The sequence below is a fragment of the Heloderma suspectum genome, chromosome 2 (genome assembly GCF_057233095.1).
Source record: "Heloderma suspectum isolate Gila_16-S chromosome 2, 16-S_ref, whole genome shotgun sequence".
NCBI lineage: Eukaryota > Metazoa > Chordata > Lepidosauria > Squamata > Helodermatidae > Heloderma > Heloderma suspectum.
This window is the reverse complement of record NC_139459.1, coordinates 401,934,051-401,954,255: the sequence shown is the minus strand read 5'-3', so window position 1 is coordinate 401,954,255 and position 20,205 is coordinate 401,934,051. Positions and strand designations below refer to the sequence as shown.

Below are 20,205 nucleotides of genomic sequence, written 5' to 3'. Positions count from 1 at the left end.
TATGGGAAAAGGCCCTGGTACTGACAAGCCTGTTGCCCTTGAAAGTCCACCTTGAAAGTGACCCACTCTTCTCCTCTCCCTCTTGTCCATCTAGCGTGCTCAGGGTAGGCATTCTGTGCAGCACCTTGCACCCTGCAGGGAATGAATGAACGTTCAAGCATGGAAGAGAGCTATGAGCCCCCCTCCCAGGGGAAGCTTTTCGCCAGATGCCCCAGTGGGAAGCCCACAAGCAGGGCAGGAGAGGAATCAATCCCTCCCGCTCATGTTCCCCAGCATACTGCCTCTGGAACTGGAGGCAGCAAAGAGCCATCGTGCCTCGTGGCCACTGATAACCCCCTTTCAAGCCATGTCATGCCATACTTTTTATTTAGTTATTTAAAAGTTTTGTTAGGCGCCTTTTAGAGAAAACCTTTATCTCTCCTTTTCTGTCTCCATGTGTATCTGCATATACATCCTAAATAATCCTACACAATGCAACCGAAATAGAGCAGCAGCAGCAGAAAAACTGAACACAGCCAGAAGCCCAGACAGACCCTCGTCTCCCCCAGCCTGGTGCCCTCCCAGTGTTTTGGACTATAACTCCCAGTATCCCTGACCACTGGCCGTACTGGCTGGGGCAGATGGGAGTTGAAGTCCAAGCCATCCAAAGGGCCCCAGGTAGGGCAAAGAAGCACGTGGCAGCACAAAGGGAAAGGCAACATAAGAAAATGCATAGCAACTCATGCCCTGATCTAGTGTCTGTCCTTCTCCAAGCAAAGAGCAAAAATAATCACTGTTTGACATTGAATCTCTGATGAATAAATGTCTGCTGCCACTCTCTCCCTCTCTTCTTGCTGTGTTTTCGTCCTTCTAATTTCCCAGCACCACCTTTGTTTCCGGGTGTGCTTAATCCATTACTGTAAATGGAACAGGAGGCACACACACTATTAAAAGGTAAAATAGTGCCCTTATCAATCCAATCTCATGCATGGTTAAAAGTTGCATAGCTGTTTGAAACTTAATTTTGGGTTATAGAAACTTTATTAGTATTATTATATTTACTCCTTTTTCTCACCCCTTTCAGATATAACGTCCCTTTAGGAAGTGAGGGTCTGGAGCTGTGAATGGCCAGACCCTTGTCCTCCTCTTGCAAATATGCCCCCATCGTTTGAACCTTTTATTGAAAAAGCAAACTCACAAAAGCTGATTGCTATGGTCCATGGGGTCACGAAGAGTCGGACACGACCGAAGGACTGAACAACAACTGAGTGGGGGGGGGGGGATTCTCATGACTGCATCGCCCTTAAGGGTCCTGATGCCTAAAACTCCTGATGCCTGAACAATTGGGCTTTCTGCCAGGTAAGTGTGCACAGAATTGCAGCCTTAGCTGCCTTCCCAAGTTTTCTGTAAATTTAAACTCAAAGTCCGGTATTTGAATGAATTACTTCCTTAGATTTATATGCCATCCAACTGAGAAATGCCATCGTGGCCATTAAGAGTTGTTTGATGCATCTCACCTTTGTGCGTGGGTGACCCTGCATGCGCATCATAAGCAACCGTGCACACCTGGTCACTTTGCACCCTTGGGTGGCTTGTTTCGAACTATTTATCGCATTTTGTCAGAACTGTGTTTTCTCAACTACAGTTACTCTTAGCCTGATGTGGTGACACTTCTATTTCATCTTTTCTCCAGGAGCTAAAGGATGGTGTGCAAATCCTCCCCCCACACCCCCATTTTTATCCTCACAACAATCCTGTGAGGCAGGCCAGGTTGAGCAGTCGTGGTTGGGCCAAGGGGATCCCAGGAGCTTCATGGGGAAGCTGGAATTTGGACCTGACATCTGAGGAGTGTGTGGTAGCGTGTGCCTTGGGAGGTGGGGGCGCAGAGAGCACAGTGGGGCAGGATGCAATTTTTTGGTTCCATGCTGTCAGCAAAAAGTCTTGGAGACAGAGGGCGAACTAGATGGACTTGATCCAGCAAGGACAGTGTGCTAAGTGCGTCATTCCAGCATAGACCCCACCAGCTCCTCCCTTCGATGCTCTGACCTGGATTACTGCGTTGAACAGGGGGTTGGACTCGATGGCCTTGTAGGCCCCTTCCAACCCTACTGTTCTATGATTCTATGATTCCCCAGTTCTGCCCTGCCCTGTTCTTTCTCTTTCACTCCCCCCTCCCTTCCAAGGGGGCTCTTTGGGGGTTCAGACCCTCCAGTGTCCCGACTCCTCTTGAGGCAGCTCCAGAGGCAATGGGAGGAGGCAGAAGGGGTGGGTGGGGGCTGGGTGAGGATCCCGGGGGGGGGGTGCTTCGCTTTTCCACCTGACCCTCCCTGAGCCTTAGAAGCTCCCTGGGTCCCTCTGGCCCCTTTCTCTCCCCAGGGACAACCTGCCTTGGGGTCATCCTCAGGGGAGGCTTATTTGGTGCCACTCTGGGATGGTCAGGGGCATAGAGGGGGTTCTCCAAGCCCCCTCCCTCTCCATTCTCCTTACCTGGGGCACCTTCCTCCCTCCAGTCCCAGGGACCAAGGACAGACCCATCAGCATTAACATGCTCACTGGGAGAGCCCAAGCCGGCCCCATGGCAGCTGCCCCACAAGGACCAGAGAGAGAAATCTGCTTCCAGCCCCAGAAGGGAAACCTTTGGGTCTGTGATGGGGAAGGGGGGGCAGCGATATTTCTCGGAAGAAAGAGAGAAAATTCTCTCTTCTCCCAGAGAAGCACCAGTGAGAATTCGCCATTCCGCGGCGTCATCAGTCTCCAGCAGAAGCACATCTGGTTTGTCTTCTGCGAGAAGCTCGGTTTTGCTGCAAAAGGAGGCAGAGGAGGCTCTATGTGTCTGTGTTGGAGGGGGTGAATTAAAGAGCCCCCCCCCCAGTTCCTCCTTCTGCCCAGCCAGGGGGGCTGCAGCTGAGGGAGCTCCAGGAGGAGGCCATATCTTGAGCAGAGAAGTCAGCCTGCTGGTCTGGTGATCTTTGGCAACGAGCAGCCCTGAGATGCCCAGTAGGACTTGTGACCTAGGATTGGGGCCGGGGTGGGTGTAGCGAGGAGGGGGGCACCTACCAGTGCACGCTGAGGGCTGTCTTGTAGGAGGCATTTTGGCTGATGGTCCCAACCAGCCTCAGTCCCACCAGTGGACTGCCCTGAGCCCTTCTCATGGCCAAAGGCCCTTCCATCCTGCAAGGGGTGTAGAATAACACTAGTCTACATTGCAGGGCTGTCCTACGCTACTCTCTCAAGCTGATGCCCAACCTGCAGCGTAAGGAACACCGCACTGGACAACACTGCAGGGTTGTTGTAAGTTGCTCCCTCAGCCCAACCCCCAATCTGCAATCGGGACATAAGGCAGTGTTACAAGAGTGGAACATGCTCACATGTTCGTTGTCTAGCTGGACGATGAATCACACTAGACACGGGTAAGACTCCTGGATCAAAAAGCGCTTTATTGCATGGCCAGCAAGGCACTCTGCCAGCAAAGGGGCAGAAAGCCCTGAATGTTCAGTGGGGCGGACTTTTATACAGCGAAATACGTCACACACAGGAAAGAACTCTAGCCATGCTCTATAGACACATTATTTGAAGGCATACACACACGCTGTTATCTGGAGCAGAGCTGAACGTTCCTTCTCTGGACAGGGTGGATGTTTGCCAGCTGCTGATACTGAGCTGCTTGCACGCAGTACAATGCTTATCGGCTGGGAGCTGCGACTCCCTGGGGAGGAATCTATACCCCCTAACAATTCCCAGAGAATCTGCTGACAGGCTGTAATCTGCTTCTCACGGACTGTGGAGCCAAAACAGGGTGAACTACTCTTGTTAAGATTTAAGACAAGCACAAGCATCCGTAGCCATTCTGGGGTACACATAACCCATTTGGGGTGAGGTTAAAGGATTCTTTCCACAGCAACACCCAAGGCGAGAACATGTCTTGGCCAGCCCTGACGCCACCCCATCCCACTCAGGGGAGGGGGCCGTGGAGTGGGCAGAGCGTTTAAACAGTGCCTCCCTGCAAGCCCCACCGGCACCCCTTGGTCCGATCCAGCATCCCGGCTCTTCTTGTGTTCTCAAATGCTGCAGGGTCAGAAGCCGCACTCTGAACTCACCTTGGCAAACGGGGTGGAAAGTGGGGCAGCGGGCAGGGCGTTGGGAAAGGCAGTGAAAGGGGTGGGATTGGGGGCCCCACTGCTCCCCTGGCAGGGCACGTCTGCCCATAAGAGGTGTGTGGCAGGCAGATGTTCAACAGGTGCAGACATCCCTCATCACTGCCCCTCCCTGCTGGGACTGTTCGGTCCAGGCTGGGCTTCTGCCGGTCCCCCTGGCTGTTCAAAGGCCTCTTGGCTGACGCCAGGGAGGTGATCAGAGGGGACGGAAGAGCATCTCCCCTCTCCTGGTGATCTTTTCTCAAGAAGCAGCTGCCAAGGGGAGGGGGGAGGCTATGGGAGGGGCTGGTTCCATCCACTTTCACCCCCCATCCCCATGGCCCCCTGCTTCTCTCAGGGGAGAGTCCTCCGCCTTTAGCAGCTACACTTGTTCTAGGGCAGAGATGCGGAGAGGAGAGATGCCTCCTCTGTTGAACATCTGCCTGCTGTGCAGCTCTGGAAGGCACCAAAACCCTTCTGCGAAGTGGGCCATTTCAGCACAGATACCCCCCGACCACCTCCTCTCCTCCCCAGAGAGCCCTGCCCCAGCCTTCCTTTCCCTTCCACCGCCTCCTCCCTCCCTCCCCCCTTTCCAAGGGTCCTCCTTGGAGGCAAAGAGGTAAGGCAGAAGGCAGGGGTCAGGATCTTGGGGGCCCCCACTCCCTTTTCCACCCGCCCCTCCCTGAGCCTTGGAGGTTCCCTGGATCCCTCTTGCCCCTTTTCTCTCCCCAGGGACCACCTGCCTTTGCGTTTAAGGGGGTCTCCTCCTCAGGGGAGGCTTACTTGGTACCCCACTGGGATGGTCCAGAGCACAAGGGGGGGTCTCTCTCCAAGCCCCCTCCTCCCCCTCTGTGTGGCTCTTCTCCTTCCCTGGGGGCTCCTTCCTGCTTCCACTTCCAGGGACCAAGGAGGGCCTCACCAGCAACCACATCATGAATGGGAGACCCAAAGCTGGCCCCATAGCTGCTGCCCCACCAGGATGGGAGAGAGAAATCTGCCTCCAGCCCCAGAAGGGAAACCGGGGGGGGGGGCAGCCTGGTCAGTGAGAGGAGTCATTCTTGTTCCCCCACCCACCCTGCCACCATCCCAGGTCACGGGGCCTGCTGGGCATCTCAGGGCTGCTCTTTCCCACAGATCATCAGACGAACAGGCCGACTGACTGGCCCCAGCCCCTCTAGCCTGGCAGGAGGAGGAATGGGGGGGGCTCTTTAATTCACCCCCCCTCCACACACACACAGAGCTTCCTCTGCCTAGTACTAGTTCATAGAATAGTAGGGTTGGAAGGGGCCTACAAGGCCATCAAGTCCAACCCCCTGCTCAGTGCAGGAATCCAAGTCAAAGCATCCCTGACAAATGGCTGTCCAGCCTCGTCTTGAACACCTCCAGTCTGGGAGAGCCCACCACCTCCCTAGGTCATTGGTTCCATTCTTGCATTGCTCTAACAGTCAGGAAGTTTTTCCATGCCCCGTTCTTTCAGTCTCTCCTCATAGGGCTTTGTTTCCAGTCCCCTGATCATCTTTGCTGCCCTCCTCTGAACACTCTCCAGCTTGTCTGCATCCTTCTTAAAGTGTGGTGCCCAGAACTGGACACAGTACTCCAGATGAGGCCTAACCAGTCCTGAGGAGAGGGGAACTAGTACTTCCCGGGATTTGGAAGCTATACTTCTATTAATGCAGCCCAAAAGAGCATTTGCCTTTTTTGCAGCCACATCGCATTGTTGGCTCGTGTTCAGCTTGTGATCTACAACAATTCCAAGATCCTTCTCACTTGTAGTATGGCTGAGCCAAGTATCCCCCATCGTGTAACTGTGCCTTTGGTTTCTTTTTCCTCGGTGCAGAACTTGGCATTTATCCCTGTTAAATTTCATTATGTTCTGCCCAGCGCTCCAGCCTATCAAGGTCACTTTGAAATTTGTTTCTATCTTCCAGCTATCCCGCCCAATTTTGTGTCAGCTGCAGATTTGATCAGTATTCTTTGCTGCACCTCCTCCTCCAAGTCATTAATTAAAATGTTGAAGAGAGTGGAGCTTCCTCTGCCTTCTTTTGCAGCCAAAACCATCTTCTCAATGGAGACCAGCTAGGGGGACGGCGTAAAATGCAGCCCTAGATAGGCAAATGCTATTTTGTGCTACATTAATAGAAGTATAGCTTCCAAGTCAAGTGAAGTACTAGTTCATAGAATCATAGAATAGTAGGGTTGGAAGGGGCCTACAAGACCATCAAGTCCAACCCCCTGCTCAATGCAGGAATCCAGGTCAGGGCATCCCTGACAGATGGCTGTCCTGCCTTGTTTTGATTCTTGAGTGCCTCCAGCGTGGGAAAGCCCACCACCTCCCTACGTCATTGGTTCCATTCTGGTATTGCTCTAACAGTCAGGAGGTTTTTCCTGACGTTCAGCCGGAATCTGGCTTCCTGTAACTTGAGCCCAGTATTCTGTGTCCTGCAGCCTGGGATGATCGAGAAGGGATCCTGGCCTTCCTCTCTGTGACAACCTTTCAGAAGAGCGCTATCAGCCACAAGACAAAAGAAAAAAGATACTTGGAGACTGGCAAACAATGTTCTTAGATTTTGTCTGGAATGGGAAAAAACCAAGAGGAGCACAAAAAACTTTAATAAAACCAACAAAGAATGGTGGATTAGCCTTCCCATCCATAAAAAACGATTACGTTGCGGCTATGCTTATGCATTTGAAGACATGGTTTAATCCAGATAGAGCAACTTCCACAGAGGAGATCACTACTGGGCCGCCACTCAAACCCTCCGACTGGCCTACCTTTTCCCAAAGACCCGTCCTGTGTTGCTCCAAGTCACACATGCAGCTCTCCACCAAAAAGGATTCTGTCTTTTTTATTAGCATGTTTGCCTCTAATATGGAAACTGAAAACTCCTCCCCTCTAATCAAAGTGAAAAGGGAGCAATGATTTAAATTGTGGAAACAAACATACACCCATCGGCATCCTGGCGCCCTCAAGATGGGAGGGACTACAGGTCCCATCATCCCCAGTGGCTGTGCTGGCTGGGCATGAAAGGAGTTCTAGTCCAACACATTGGGAGGTCTGCAGGCTGCAAAAATACAAAGCATGCGGCCGTACGCAGAGCCTAGCTCAGCACTGTCTGCATAAGGGGGAGGCATGCGCTGCCCTCCAGACGAGTTGGACTACAGATCCCATCAGCCCCAACCAGCATGGCCAGTGGTCAGGGATTGTGGGAATCATAGCCGAAGACATCTGAAGGGCACCAGGTTGCCAACGCCCCGCCCAGCCCTGCCTGGGGACGCTGCAGGAGGCTCAACCTGGAACCTTCTGCATGCTAAGCAAGGGCCTCTTCCACGGATCGGGGTAGACTGGAATCTGCTGGCGTGTCTCGGGGATGCTGTTCAGAACAGACTCTGACCTGTTCTCTGCTCCTGATCAGAAATCCAGGAAAGGAGAAGAATCTTCTCAACACTTGGCAGGATGAATCCCCCTCCCATACCATCACCACCCGCCCCCCCAAAAGAAAACCCCAGAAACAAATTATGAGGCACAGAAGAAGGCAGCCAGTGCTGGGAGGTGGTAGCAGGAGGAGGTCCAGGCGGCAGGTTCGCTTTTTCACCCCTTCCAGTTTTGCATCTTCCAGGAAGTAAAGGAAAGAGCTCCAGGAGCTTTCAAAAGAGTTGTTTTCCATGTTGGGACTCAGAGTTGGACGGACTAGCTGATGAGTGCTGGGAGAAAATGAAAATGTACAGTAAACATATAAACAAATTGGAAAATCTATGTTTGGATGATGTGCGAGATGAGGAGACGGGCGGGAATGTTGACTTGCCCAGGGGCTCTCCCATCCACCCCCTCCCCACTGCAGCCCTCACATGCCACCACCAACCCACTCAGAATGACTGACGGATCTTCCAGAATGGCACGCTATGCAGGGCAGAGGGCTGCAGCCAGTGAGGGGGCCCCACCCCGTCAGCCGCCTTGGATGCTCTGCTGCTGACCAAAGGTCGACATCTTTTGACAGACCATCTTTTGACAGGCTCCAGAATGAAGTGGCTATGTTGGAATTATCCAGAGGTTTGATTCAATTCATTCAGGGCTTAATTGGGATGAAGGATGTACCTCCCCCTTTGGAAGTGCTAAATTAGCATAGCAAAGCTAGGAAGGCTGAATTATCTCAACTTGTGAATTGTCACTGTGCTTATACTAAAAGCCCCCCTTGCATTTTTATTTATTTATTACATTTATATCCCGCCTTTTTTTCCTCCAAGGAACTCAAGGCTGCGTACATAACCCTCTTCCTCCTCCATTTTATCCTCACAACAACAACCCAGTGAGGTAGGTTGGGCTGAGAGTCTGTGACTGGCCCAAAGTCACCCAGCGAGCTTCCCTAGCCGAGTGGGGACTAGAACCCGGATCTCCCGACTCCCAGTCCAGCACTCTAGCCACTACACCACCCTGGTTCTCATTTTGATGACTTTGGGTCCCTCTCAGTGGATTTCCCCCTTCTGAATCCGTATTCATCTATCTGTCAACAGGCTTACAATTAATCTGGCTTGTAATAATCGTAAATATTCATGATGCTGCTCCATTTCCCATTTTGTATTGTTCTTATTGTTGCAGCTGCATCTGTTTTAATGGTGTATTTTAAGCTGTGATTTTACTATTGTTCTATGTAACCACTCAGAGATGTTATTATATTTAGAATGAACAAATAAGCCACACTCCAGACGCCAGCTTTGCGGGGTCTTTCTGAAACGTTCGTGAGCTACTTTGGACAAATGCTTTTGAAAGGGCAGGATGAAAATAAACACACGGAACTGGGGGAGGAGGTGCGGAGACCTTACCTGCAGGAGGCTGGATGGGTGTTGCTACAAAGAGAGAGAGATGAAGACACAGTTACATGCATGGAGGAGGGGTGCTGCTTATGGGAGGATGGAAGCGAGACCCTCCTTCCCTCCACCATGAGCTGCCCCTCAAGGCACAAACCCCTCCTGCCTCTTTTCTCTGCCCAGCCAAAGTCCGGTATTGCGGCAAGACACAGCCTGCCTTCCCGACCCAGCAGCTGACCTGACTCTGCTTGAGGGGGATCTTTCCAAGCAAACCCTCCTCAGAGGCCTCCTGTTGTCCTGGCGGATGGGGTGGCACTGAAGCACAAGGACCCCCTTCCTGGGGTCAGAAGCTCCCCTGAGAGCCAGTGCAGGATCTGTGCAACTCCCAGCACGAGACCTCTGGGGAGGGGAGGGGAGGGGAGGGGCTGCAGTGTTCGAGCCCCTGCTTTGCATGCAGAGGGTCCCTCTGCCCAGGTCCAGTCCCGGCATCTCCAGGGAAGGAAGGGTGCTCGGTTCGAGCAAGTGATGGGGGAGACCCCTCTCTCTCTGCCCAGTCCAACAGGCAGTAAGGACACTTCCCATTTCCACAGCGCTTCGAATTAGTCCAAGCGCTCAACATGCATTGCCCAGCTGTCATCCTTACTACAACAACAACCCTGTAAGGTAAGCCAGTGTTCTTATCCCCCATGCTGCAGGTGGGGCGGGGGAGGCTGAGAGAGAGCGGCTTGCCCAAGGCCACCTGTGAGGTCATGGCAGAGGTGAGATTCCACCTGGGGGCTTCCTCATTCAAAGCTCAGCCTCTAAGCCACTGTGCCTGGAGGAGGGTGCTCTCTCCCTTGGATCAGGCCCATGGAGCTTTCAGGAGGGCCTTCTCCAGGGGGATCCTGGGGGAGTAGGGCCTGGGAGATTCCTGGGCAGCTTCTGCTGGGGGTGGAGGGCGGGGAGGAGGGCAGGCAACCCCCACCCCAACTTCCTTGATCACTTCCCACAATGCTCCCCTCCTGCCACCCATCTCTCTCTCTCTTTCTCTCACATGCACACACACACACACGCAATTACCTTTCTTGCTCTTCAGGTACAAGGAGAGTCCCACGGCCACAAAGACGACGCCCAGCACGGCCCCCACGGCCCCCGTCCACACTTTGCTCCTGGCGGAATCCGACCGCTGTGGCTCTGTGGGAGGAGGGGAGCCTCACGTGAGCAGGAGGATCGGGGCAGGTCTGGCCTCTCAACCTCCAGATTTCGAAAGGAGGATCTGTTCCATGTGCTACACACAGGGAGGGCCATTTTCAGCCCACGCTGCTGACCTCTCCTCAGTTTCTTGCATTAAATAAAGCAAGTTTAGGAGTTCAGCGTGTTAATCTGGTACTGAAAGGGTGAAATTGCATTGCTAACAAAGAGTGAAGATAGCCAATTTCACCTGGGATGGTTGAATGACCTGAGTGAGGGTTTTGGGGAGACCTACAAGAACAGCCCCCAAGAGATCCCAGACTTGTATTTACGAATCAGTCTTCCAGTATATTCCAGACTCTTGGCCCCTGGGCGAGAACAGCTTGATGTTTTTACTCTATTCCAGTTGATGTAATTTCACTGAGATTCTGCAGGACTGTCTTTGAAGAAAGGGGGGGGGGGGAATGCAGCTGACTTTAGAAGCGGCTTCACAGGGCTTGCTCAAGGCCACGGAGTGCTGGCAGAGTGCACGAGTGAGATGAACGGAAGAACTGAGCATGCTCAGAGGCCCTCAGAGAGGAGGACAAGTCCTGTTCTGACATCTCATGGTGCATACCTGCTGATAAGAGAATGCCCTTCCTCGAGGCTAGTCGGGCAGGGAAGCTGTACCCCTGAGCAAGAGCGACAACCGGGAGGGGGTGTTCGGGCAGAGATGGCCAAAGACGACCGTGACTCCAAAGAAGATGCACCAGGGAGAAATGTGTCAATGTAGCATGCCCAGATGGCAGGCTGTGGGCCACGTTTTGGGACATTTCAAAGTAACCCGTTTGCAGTGGTGCCAGAGATGTTCCTCAAACAAGTGAGATTGTGGGAGATAGAGGAGGCACCGGACCGCTGATTGGTGAGCAGGTGGTCTAACCACACACACCCCATTTTGACGGGAAGATGATTCTCTCATCGCTCCTCTGGGCCCCACCTTTGACCGGAGCGAGGGTATAACAGCACATGCAGGGAGAGCTCATTTCTGCTGCTGTTCCTGCTGCTACTTCACTTCGCTCTTTCTGCCTCTCCACCATGCCCAAGGATTTGGGTCACTATGGACCTTTTTAGACTCTTAGACTTTGGAACTTAGAGCATTTTCTGAAAGTAGAACGTAGAATTATTTCTGAGCTTGAGATTTGGGAGATCTTTCTGAAGATGGGGCTTAGTTAGAATTATTTCCAAGTCTTGGGTTTTCCCTTTCACTCTGACTTCTACACTCTTCTTCACATGCCTAGAGGAACTCAGTAATGCTTTAGCAGTATTTATAGTCAAGTAAAGTGCAAGAGGTCCGCATAGTTAAAATACAAAGGTCCGCATAGTTAAAGCAATGGTATTCCCCATAGTAACCTATGGTTGCGAGAGCTGGACCATAAGGAAGGCTGAGCGAAGGAAGATAGATGCTTTTGAACTGTGGTGCTGGAGGAAAATTCTGAGAGTGCCTTGGACTGCAAGAAGATCAAAGCAGTCCATGCTCCAGGAAATCAAGCCAGACTGCTCACTTGAGGGAAGGATATTACAGGCAAAACTGAAGTCCTTTGGCCACATAATGAGAAGTCAAGATACCCTGGAGAAGATGCTGATGCTAGGGCAAGTGGAAGGCAAAAGGAAGAGGGGCCGACCGAGGGCAAGGTGGATGGATGATATTCTGGAGGTGACGGACTCGACCTTGGGGGAGCTGGGGGTGGCGACGGCCGACACAAAGCTCTGGCGTGGGTGGGCTGGTCCATGAAGTCACGAAGAGTTGGAAGCGACTGACCGAATAAACAACAACAAAGTGCAAGAGGAACTAATGGGAGAGTTAACACTTACGTTTTAGTTAAGTTTAGTTTTGTTTTAGTTTAGCTTTAAACCACAAGTAGTAAACAAGAGAAAGTTGGAAGGAGGAGTCATAAGAAGGTGAGAAGCTCAAGCCATTATCCTATTATCCACATTCGTAATACCAGCTTTGGCAATTGCAATTCTTTTCATTAATCTTCTATGTTTGTTACTTTCTCTTCCCCTGTAATTATAGAGAAAGTTTCTAGCGCTCATATAACCACCATGCCACTTTCTTTATATTTTGTATTTTTCTGAAAGAAAGCCTTACATAGATTTCAATCTGCAATTTTGTCTGAAGTAATCTTTGTCTGTTGAAATTTGCTTGGTTGCCCACCGGGGCGCTTCGGACCCATTTAGTGCAGGTTGTGAAGTGAAACAGGACCAAATTTACACAGCATATCAATTAAGGGAGCAATCCTATGGCGGCTAGTCAGCTGCTTGACGGCCATAGGATATGTGGTTTTCTGCAAAAAGACTGGAGAGGAGCGTGGAGTGGCCAAAACGGGGTGTTCCAGGGCAGGGAAGGTGGAAATGCCAGTACAACACATCCTATGTGTTGTCCGGCAGCCTTCTCCCCTGCTCCGCCTTCCCGTGGCTGGACAACTGAAATTGGCTATCTAGCCGCAAATGCAGGGCAGGAGAAGCACGGAGGGAATGATCCCCTCCGTGCTTCTTCTGCCCTGCATTGGATAGGCGGTCGCCTCCAAGTTTGGATGCAGCCACCTATCCCCATAGGATTGCACCCTAAGTTTTTTTTTTTTTAAGTAAGCGCAGTAAAGCTCTTCCTTTAAAAAGGAAGAGTCTGCTTAAAGCAGGAAAAAGTGCAGGCTAGCTTCCATTTGGGATCAGTTTAGGCTCAAGCTTAGGCCTTCAAGAGCAGTTCATTAACTAAAGCAAGTTTAAGAGTTCAGCATATCAATTAAGTTTAAAAAAAAAAACTCAGAAAAGGATCCAGACCTTGCAAACCACAGCCTCCTCAAATCACCTACCCTTTGTCTGCTGTCCCCTTCAACGACCCATTGAATGGAGCATCTACTGGTAATAGTCCTCCTTGCTAGATAGGAATCGCCATTCCCTGGGGGGCCAGCTGACCTACATTCCCAGCCCCTGGAAGCCAGGGCTGATCAGGAGTTCGCACACAGCCTCCCTTGCCTTCCAAAGGAGGCCCCCCAAATCAGATTCACTGCAGCAGTAGTTGGGCCTGTCTCTGTGCAGAGGGTGCCTCAAGGACAAAGTGTCCGCAAACAAGCGCGTTAAGCAACTGTGCGAGTTTAGCAACAGGGCGAGGAAGCCAGGGCAGTTAACTCTTTCCTCCCTATTCCATACTCACAGTAAGTAACTGTAAATCAATAACTGTAAATACTTTCCTCACCTTCTTGACCTAAACAACTACATCTTGCAGGGAAAACACACCCAACTAAAAATCCAGTAATAAAGGTAGAAAGCCAGCGGGGGGGGGGGGGGGGATCCCATGTATTGCACTGAGTGCCACATGCACGACTATCTGCCTGCTGGACGGCAGGCGTGGGTGCAGTGATCTCCCATGGAGCTCCAGACTTTGGCTTTTGCTCACATGCCTCAGAACGGGGCACCTCTGGAGAAGTACTGAGGTCTCTCTTTCAGCCTGTTGAGATCAGGAGTGACACAGGAATGCGGGATTCCCACCATCTTTGCAGGACTGTGTCTCCAGGGGAAAGGGGGAGGGAGGGGGCTCCTACCCCAGTGTATGGTGATGGGCGTCTCCAGGCTGGCATGCTCCACCTGGCAGGTGTAGACATCTCTCCGCTCGGGCGTCGTCTCCAGCATCACCTGGGTCTGGTAGGTCCAGTCTCCGTTCCGGAGCTCTTCCCCGTAGGCGACCCCTTCCTTCTCCTCCCGCCCGTTCTTCAGCCACTTGATCTCAATCTCCAGGGGATAGAAACTGGCCGCAGTGCAGAGCAGCAGGGTGTGGGGGGAGAGGGGGTCATCTTTGGTGGGGGAGATGGAGACTGTGGGCTTAACTGGAAGCAAAGAAGAAGGATGTCATGGTGGGGGGAGAGAGGGGAGGAAACAAGAGAAGCTGAGAAAGGTCCAGGAAACTGAGGAGAACAATGGCAGCCATCTCTTTCCCTCTGCAGCCACCCAGACACCCTCTGGGAGGTCCCAAAATAGACAACATGTTCTGGTCACCACACCTCAGAAAAGCTTGCGGGTTCCTGGTTGACAGCTGTTTGGCCGCTGCGTGAACAGAATGCTGGACTAGAGGGACCCTTGGTCTGATCCAGCAGGGCTCTTATGTTCTTATGTTCTCACCTTCTTAATCTTATGGGAATCTTCTAGGAGGTGAGACTGTGAGCCCAAATTTTGGGGAGATGAGATTATTTATTTATTTACAATATTTATATACTGCTCCACATCAGAAGATCACATTAGCTATGAGGGCACATCGACACAAAAAGGTGAGGGTTTGTTTTGTTTCTGGAATGAGGAAGCTACTTTACCATCTGGAACAGCCACGGGGAACCTCTGGACGGCAAGGGCGTTCCGGGAAGAAACGGCCCATTCCCTAGGCTATGGCCCCAAGGGAATAACCCACGGCTTGTTTCAGGGTTGTCAGACGCTCACACCACCCCTGCTGCCTGGGTTCCTATGTCATGGCAAGCCACGGCAAGCTAGGCTCCCACGGCCGCCGTGCAAAAATGGTGCCCTGGGCATGTGGTGAAATTGCAGCAGCCCCCACAGTTCAATGAAGCCATGGTGGGCTGCCGTGTCATGTGATCCAGGTCAGAGAGAGATGAGTGGGGGAAAAAGAGGAAAAATGTGTTTCTCACCCTCCTATAACTTCAAATAGTCTGGGCAGGCAGTCTTTTCCAGGTGCCCTGCTATTTCATGGACGTGTTTGTTTGTGCTGGGGGGCGGGGGCTGTATGGATCCCCTTGAAGGTGCCACGAGACACATGGTGGCTCTTGTGTATGTCTCCCTGCCCTGCCCTGCCCTGCCCTGTGACCTGTGGGGAGGGGAAGCTCGGGGGGGGGGGGCTCTGATCCTACTCTGCTTGTGTCTAGATCTGTGTATGGGGGGGGGGAGTTACAAGTGTCCCCACATGGAGATACAACCCCAGTGACTGCAGGGCAGAGAAAGGAATGGGGGGGGGGAGCGAGACCCTTCCAACCCACCCCTCCCTCAGCCTCTCCTTCCCCAGCTCCCTTGGTCTCCTCCTTGCTGCCCAACCCTTCCTTCCTCCATCCTCCCCCCATCTCTCATTTGTGATGCGGGGGGGGGGGGGCTTTCCGCCTTTATCTAACTTCCCCCAGTTCAAGCTGTGGAGGAGAAAGAAAAGAACGTTCTCCAGGTCATTATCTGTCATTATGACTTAATATGAATATGTATTAGTATAAATATTGCAAATAAATACTACATATTTTCTTTTACTTCATCAATTACTTTATCAATGTTTCCTACGAGACGGCCTTGCATGCAGACGGCTGAGGAGGTGGGGAAGAGCTTTCTCCTGTGTCACGGCTGAACTCTGCAATGCCCCCCCCCCCACCATGATCCCCCCCTTCTGGCTTTGGGAAAGGGGGAAGGTGCATCTCTTGAACGTGAACTTAGCGTTTTTAACTGTGTTTTCAGTGTTCGTATTTTTATTGTTTTTGATCAACAAGGGGGCATTAAAATGTTAATAATAACTTGCAAGTTAGCATTCACAGCCTGCACCCCCCCCCCAAAGGGGCCACTCAGAGCTGTAAAAAATGGCCTGGCTGAGGGCCCGAGGGGGGGGGGCGGGGAGGGGATGGGGGGAAGAGAAAGCCGCTTTGGAGACGGAAGTGTTATGGGGGCTTTCCTCAAAGGGGTCTCCTCTGCAGCCCCCACCCATGGTGACAGGGAGGAGCCTGAGATCGGGCTGGGCCGCACCCCCAGCGCTTGGAGGAGACACCCCTCCTCTCCTCTCCACGCCCCCCTTGCCTGCCTTGCCCTGGCCGGGACCCCCGTGCACTCACCCCGCCGCCTGTGGGCAAAAGGCCCGTAGATGTTGTCGTAGTTGTACCAGCAGAAGCGGTCCACCGCGGCCAGCTCGTAACGCATCCAGTCCTGGTCGCTGTTCCAGTGCGCCACATCGGGGTCCCCCAAGGGCGTGAGGGCCACATGCCTGCCCAGGGCGCTGTCAAAGTGGGCGAACTCCTGCCGGCCATAGATGTACCTCTGCAGGAAGCGTGCCTGCGGCTGCCCCGTCCCATTGCTGAAGCGGCATTCGCACTTACTCTGGAACAGGAACTGGGGGGCTGCGGGAGGAGGACGAGGATGGGGGTCCATCAGTCCCCAGGACCAGGGGAGGAAAGCGGGGGGGGGCAGAGTGGGGCTCGGGCAGCGCCACCTAATGAGGAAACCCCGCTTCCTGGGCACCGGCCCAGCCCCATTCCACTCTGGCACCATCCAAGGGCCGGGTCCAGCTTCTGCTTTTTTTAAAAGTCAAGTTTCTAGCCCTCGTGGAGACGGAGAAAAAAAGGGCAAGGCGCACAGGCAGGCACTCTCTTGCCCAATCGTTTTGGGAGAAAGGAGCCCGCTCCCGCCTTTCAGTGCCTTCAGCCAATGAGCAACGTCAGAGCTAGGACTGGCAAGCCCACAGATTTTAAAAGGGTGGACGTACACACACATCGTTCAGAAAAGAGACTTCCTGGCTCATTATGACACCCTTTTTGGGGGTGCCTTTTATGGTGGCTATGCACTCCCTCCAGGGCCAGTGGCAGTGAGCCTCTGTTCACCAGTGGCTGGGGAACATGGGCGGGAGGGTGCTGTTGCACTCGTGCCCTGGTTGTGGGTTCCTGGTCAACAGCAGGTCAGCCACTGTGTGCGCAGAATGCTGGACTAGACGGACCCTGGGTCTGATCCGCAGGGCTCCTCTGATGTCCTTATGAAATTTCTCCACCCCCTCCCCGTGCGCTGTGAGGCACGAAAAGGCCCCAATCCTAAATACCCCTGCACAGGGAGCCGGTGTGTCGCTGTGGCCTGTTCTCCTTTCCTGCCCTAGAATTGTGGGAGGGGGGTCAGGGGTGCCCTAGTTGGCTCTGGCTGCGGGAGCTGGAGAATAGTGCAGCGAACTGCAAGGAACAAGTTTAGGCATCGGGAGTTTTAAGGGCGATGCAGTCATGAGAGTCCCCACCTCAGTCAAGAGTACACAAATCAGCTTTTATGAGGGTTTTAAAAAAATAAAATAAGATGAAAGGTTCAAGCGATGGGGCCATATTTGCAAGAGGAGGACAAGGGTCTGGCCATTCACAGCTCCAGACCCTCACTTCTCATATTTGAGTTCTTTGAGAGCTCTAGGATGGACACCGTCTGGATTTGTTTGCTTTCAATTTATCAGTGAGGCTGAGAACGTCATCTTTTGTCACCACTGTTTGCCTCAGTTTCTCACACTCCCTTCCTGAAAATATCAGTCCAGGCACAGGCATCTGTCCTATACCTTCTGCAGTGAAGGCGGATGAAAAGGATTCATTCATAGCCAAGTTCCTCTCACATCTTGATGGTCATGAAAAAGATGGAGGCAGATGGGTGGGGTTGGGCTCGACGGTCTTGTAGGCCCCTTCCAACCCTACTATTCTATGGTTCTATGAGGTCTGTCAAATGCTGAGGCATTAATAGCCATCGTAAGAGTTGGTTTGTGCCGGTTTTTAGGATTTCTCACACAATCCTGTGCACTCAGAATCAGTCCCACTGTGTTCAATGGCCAGTTGGACTTTCTGCCACATCAGTGTGCACAGGACTGCAGCCTAAGTTGCCTTCCCACGGTCTCTGTAAATTTAATCTCGAAGTCCGGTAGTTTAATTAATTACTTCCTTAGACTGATATACCATCCAACTGACAAATGCCATCATGGCCATGAACAATTGTTTGATGCATCTTATCTTTGCTCATGTATGTCCATGCACGCACATTATAAGAAACCAGGCAATGCTCATTTTGCACGCTAGGATGGCTTTCTTTGAACAGGAAATAGCAGATTGTCAGAATCATGTTTTTTCAGCTATATCTACTCTTAACTTTATCTGATTGCATTCATATCTCCCCACACCCCACACCCACACACTTTTATCCTGACAACAATCCTGTGAGGTAGGTTAGGCTGAAAGGTGGTGATTGGGCCAAGGGGATCCCGGGAGCTTAATGGGGAAGCTGGAATTTGGACCTGACATCTCAGTTGTGTATGATACTGTGTGCATTGGGAGGCGGGGGCACACAGAGCACAGCTGGGGGGGCGGGTTCTGGTTCCCCTCAGGCAACAAAACATCTTCGGCCAGCCCTGGACACATCTCTCCAATGGCCAGCTTGAGTAGAGCTTCTTTCAGGTTTTCTTCTCCAGCAGGGCAGAAGGGGAAGAGGCCCAGAATGCAGCCATGACCGGGCAACAGGGTGTAAATAAATAGTGCAGCAGCAGGGAGAGGAGTCGTCCCCCCCCCGCCTCACCCAGGTTCACTTTTGTGCAGAAACAATCCCTTCCTGTTTCGTTTTTCAGAACTGAAAAGTCCACGGAGGGAGACGCTTCTGCCTGCAGCTCAGGGCCTGACTGAGACTTGGAAGGGGGCTGACGGGGGGCTGCCAGTGAAGCGGGGGGCCTGTGCTGCAAGCTAAGGGCGGTTTAGGAGGCATTTTAGCTGGTAATCCAAAGCAGCCTCTGTCCAAGCGGTGGACTACAATGCAGGGCTGCCCTAAGCCCTTCTCTCCCAGCCAAAGGCCCCTCCATTCTGGAAGACGTATAGTAACACTGGTCTGCACTGCAGGGTTGTCCTACACAGCTCTCCCCCCCAACCTGCAGTGTAAGGAAATCAGCCCTGGACAACACTGCAGGGTTGTTGTAAGTTGCTCCCTCAGCCTAGCTCCCAACCTGCAATCAAGACATCACACAGCAATTCGGGCACAAAAACAGGGCGCCCTTGAGTGGGGAGGCGGTTTAAACAGTCCCTTCCCAGGAAGACCACTGGCAAACCTTGCAGGGGGTCCCCTCTTCCAACCCACAGCTCCCCCACTCCGAACTCTACCCATACTGGGAATGGTGGTGGTGGGGAGTTTGGAAGGGCAGTGATAGGGGGAGGGGTTGGGGCCACCATCGCTTTCCTGGTAATAAAGATTTTATCTTTATCTCCGTGTTGTGAGCCCTACGTCTCAGCCTCAGACGTAGCTTGCAGGGCCACACGCAGAGTCAGAGCCCTGGTCCACCTCGCTCAGCACTGTCTGCACCAGAGCTTCTGCCCTGACGAGCTGTGGGCCAGGCAGAAGTTCAACAGGTGCAACCCTTCCTCATCACTGCAGCGCCCTGCTGGGTGCAGGCTGGGCTTCTGCGGTCCCTCTGGCTGCCCAAGGGCTCTTGGCTGGTGCCAGGGCAGGAGGTGAGCGTGGGCGGAACAGCCTCTCCCCACTTCTGGTGAGCTCTTCTCAAGAGGGGGCTGCCAAGAGGGGAGCCCAGAGGGGGGCAGATGACGGGAGGGGCTGGTTCAGTTCACTCTCACACATGCCCATCCCTGTGCCCCCCTGCTTCTCTCTGCGGGGGTGGGGGGCTCCTCCGCCACTTGAAGGCAACCAAGACCCTTCTGCCGTCGGGAGGGGAAAGGGCGGCTGGCAGCGGCTCTATGAGCTTGCAGGGGCCACCTGGGGGCCACGCTTGGAGAAAGAGGCCGAGCTCCCTCTTGGGCCCGATCCAGGAGGGCCATCTGCCAGGTGCGCCATCTCAGCACAGACCCCACCAGCTCCCCTCCTCCCCAGCCCTTTCACTCCCCCCCCCTTCCAAAGGGTCCTCCTTGGGGGCAACAGGGCCTCCAGTGCCCCGACTCCTGTAGAGGCAGCTCAGCTCAAGGGGCAATGGGGTGAGGCAGAAGTGGGGGGGGGCGGGTGGGTGAGGATCCCGGGGGGGGCCCCGCTTCGCTTTTCCACCCGCCCCTCCCTGAGCCTTGGAGGCTCCCTGGGTCCCTCTGGCCCCTTTCTCTCCCCAGGGACCACCTGCCTTTGGGTTTAGGGGGGTCTCCTCCTCAGGGGAGGCTTACTTGGTGCCTCTCTGGGATGGTCAGGGGCATCAGGGGGGGTCTTCCTCCAGCCCCCTCCCCTTATGCACAGCTCCTCCCCTTACCTGGGGGCTCCTTCCTCCCTCCAGCCCCAGGGACCAAGGACGGCCCCATCAGCATTAACATCATCACCGGGAGAGCCCAGGCCGGCCCCATGGCTGCTGCCCCACAAGCAGGGGAAGAGAGAGATCTGCTTCCAGCCCCAGACTAGAAACTTTTTGGTCTGT

General features: G+C 53.2%; 1 protein-coding gene across 1 annotated transcript; it reads right to left on the bottom strand.

Moving 5' to 3' along the window:
- Window positions 1-6,942: 6,942 nt before the first annotated feature.
- LOC146356655 (H-2 class II histocompatibility antigen, E-S beta chain-like) lies at window positions 6,943-20,205 on the bottom strand. Its single transcript, XM_084841269.1, has 6 exons — window positions 20,044-20,205; window positions 15,926-16,207; window positions 13,664-13,945; window positions 9,975-10,088; window positions 8,931-8,954; window positions 6,943-7,814 (listed from the first exon to the last, which is right to left on the bottom strand). Exons 1-6 carry the CDS (start codon window positions 20,132-20,134, stop codon window positions 7,801-7,803), a joined length of 807 nt encoding a protein of 268 aa, XP_084697395.1. The 5' UTR covers window positions 20,135-20,205; the 3' UTR covers window positions 6,943-7,800.